General features: G+C 45.2%; 1 protein-coding gene across 1 annotated transcript in view; it reads left to right on the top strand.

The window, feature by feature from the left end:
• The first annotated feature begins 2,149 nt into the window (after positions 1–2,149).
• Positions 2,150–2,500, top strand: part of LOC137655255 (uncharacterized) — a 52,740-nt gene continuing 52,389 nt past the window's right edge. The window contains exon 1 of the mRNA XM_068389139.1: positions 2,150–2,353. Coding sequence (XP_068245240.1) covers positions 2,150–2,353 — 204 coding nt within the window. The remainder of the gene's footprint in view (positions 2,354–2,500) is intronic.

The raw sequence follows: 2,500 nt of genomic DNA, 5'->3' as shown, positions 1-2,500 counted from the left end.
TTTTTTATCTTATCACTCGCTCTTCCCTGTACTTATAAAAATCAACCTGTTCTAGAATGCTAGCTAATGTTTAAGTTTGCTTTAATTTTTGTGACGTACTTGCTCGCAAGTTCTGGTATTTCGGATGGATGTCTGTTTAATAGAGTTTAATTACAGTAACCTCACCACATAGTTATAATTCAATGGCCTACTCACACATTAGTGACCGCTGGAGGTAGGACCAGCTCCTTTCCATCTTCCCCCGCACTATTGTGTGTTACTGTTACAATGCTGCCCACCAAACTTCAGTCTTCGACGCATGCATTCACCTCGTTTTAGTGTGCCAAAGACCATATTTGCATTAAGAAGCAGAAAATGTTCTCCCAGCGATCCCCGAGGACATGTTCTGAGAAATCTGCAATTGGCATTACAAACAAGAGGACACCCCAATAGTGTACGATGCCTCAAAACATACCTTCTAGAGCGTAACTCTCCATTGTCAGCTGCCTGTATAGGTAAGCTTTTTTTACTCTCTCAACAACCATTGGGGTCATTGGGAGAGTAAAAGGCTACGCTCACCCTCAACAAAATGACCAGTAACATTCGCCTTTAATCTGCTGCAGACGAATATCCATGTGAGGTAAACCTACTTAGGGCCCCTTGGGTACAATGATTACCTGAACCTGTATGCACTACCATATAAGATGTCAATATTTTGCCCATGAAAGACCTGATGACCAAAGTCGAAGCCCTTATGGACAGCCAATCAACCATGTTCAATGCTTCCATCAATGCCTGCACTCCTAACAAAGAGGACAACTATTCAATATCAGCTAAAGCTGATGGGAATGCCGTAGGACACAGACACCCACCACGTGACGTGCCGTAAAGGCGATAAAGCCGCCCACCACACAACTCTTGCTCACACCCCAACCATCGCCTCTACAGCCACTTACCTGACGCCCATCAGCCACGGTTATGCGACTACCACTCCAGATTTGGGGTTGCTGCGAAGAAAAATGTCAACGATTGTCAATGGCCAGAAAACGTGTATGTAGGCCCTCGCTTGTGGTAGTGCCCTTCCCTCTCAATAATCTTTTATTTCAGAATGCAGATGCAGGTGTGCGATTTTTAGTAGACAGGGGCGTTTGCCGTTATTTTCTGTAAAGAACACTCTCAAGGACATGATGCAGTCTATCTAATTCTGCTGAAATCTACCTAGTAGTTGCCAACATATCTGTTATAACAACCAAAGTCTAGGAGAACATGACATTATCGTTTGGAAGCGCCAAACATCATTGGAAGTTTCTTGTTGCTGGTGTTAAATTGCCATTCTTACGTGAAGATTTTTTCTCAAATTTCCACCTCCTGGTTGATGTCACTCACCAAGGACTAGTCAACGCAAATTCTTATTCATCGACACCTCTTCAACCCCTACCCTCCAAATTGCTCTCCACATCAGCGCACCCATGGAGGCCTATGCCCACATCGTCAGGTCTTACCCAGGAGTCTTCTGTTCAGAGCTTCGCGAAACGGCACTGTTCCCACAAACTAGGTATCTATCACCATATCAAGATGCCTGGACACCCACTGTTCACCAGATTCCGGCATCTGGCATTAGGTCATTTGGCAGCAGCTAAACAAACGTTTGCCAAAATGGAAGAAATGGGCTATGACAAAAGACGTCAAGCCAATGGTCATTACCTTCACACATCTTCCTGAAGAAATATGTCTCCCTGCATCCCTATGTCAGTGAGAGAATTGCAGGTGCCTGAACAGACAGAAAGAGCCAGATCACTACCCCGCCCCAAACATCGCCAGCATGACCTCCTAATTGCACAAAGCAAAGGTTTTGTAAATGCTTGACCTCCTGAATGGGTATTATCAGGTACTCAAGTACCCAGAAGGCATCCACAAGACAGCACTCACCAACCCCTTCGGTACATACACTTTTAATTACTCCAGTTTTGCCTTTGTAATGCTTGGGGCACTTTCTAACGCCTAATGGATGGCATTTTAGGAGGCCTCTCTTTCTGTGTATGTTACATGGACAATGAATTTGTGTTCTTTTCCTTCAAAGACGAACACTTCTTTCACCTGTGCATCATGCTCAACTCCCTACAACAGAACGGCCTTGTAGTTCAGTACGACAAGTGAAACTTTGACGCCTATGAAGTATCGTTCTTACGGCTCTGCATCACTCCTGAAGGAGTGCAACCCCTCCCTCCCTGAGAAGGTAGCAACCGTTCAGAACCTCCCCACGCTTTCGCCCATCAAAGCACTGCAAAAATTCTCAGGCAGTATTAACTACTATCACTGTTTCCTGCCAGCCATTGACGCAGCTCTTGACTGCCCTCTATGCCTTCCATCAACGGTGAGCCAGATGACCTGAAGTGGGGTCCACTTCAAGAAAAGGCCCTCTGCAATGCAAAAAAATACCCTATCAACAGCTGGTACTCTCACTTTTTCCATGTCACATGTCCCTCTCATTTTCTCCACTGATGCCATTGACATTGCTTTT

The sequence above is a fragment of the Palaemon carinicauda genome, chromosome 16 (genome assembly GCF_036898095.1).
Source record: "Palaemon carinicauda isolate YSFRI2023 chromosome 16, ASM3689809v2, whole genome shotgun sequence".
NCBI classification, from domain to species: Eukaryota; Metazoa; Arthropoda; class Malacostraca; order Decapoda; family Palaemonidae; genus Palaemon; species Palaemon carinicauda.
The sequence above is the reverse complement of the archived record's forward strand: the minus strand, read 5'-3'. Positions and strand labels throughout refer to the sequence as shown.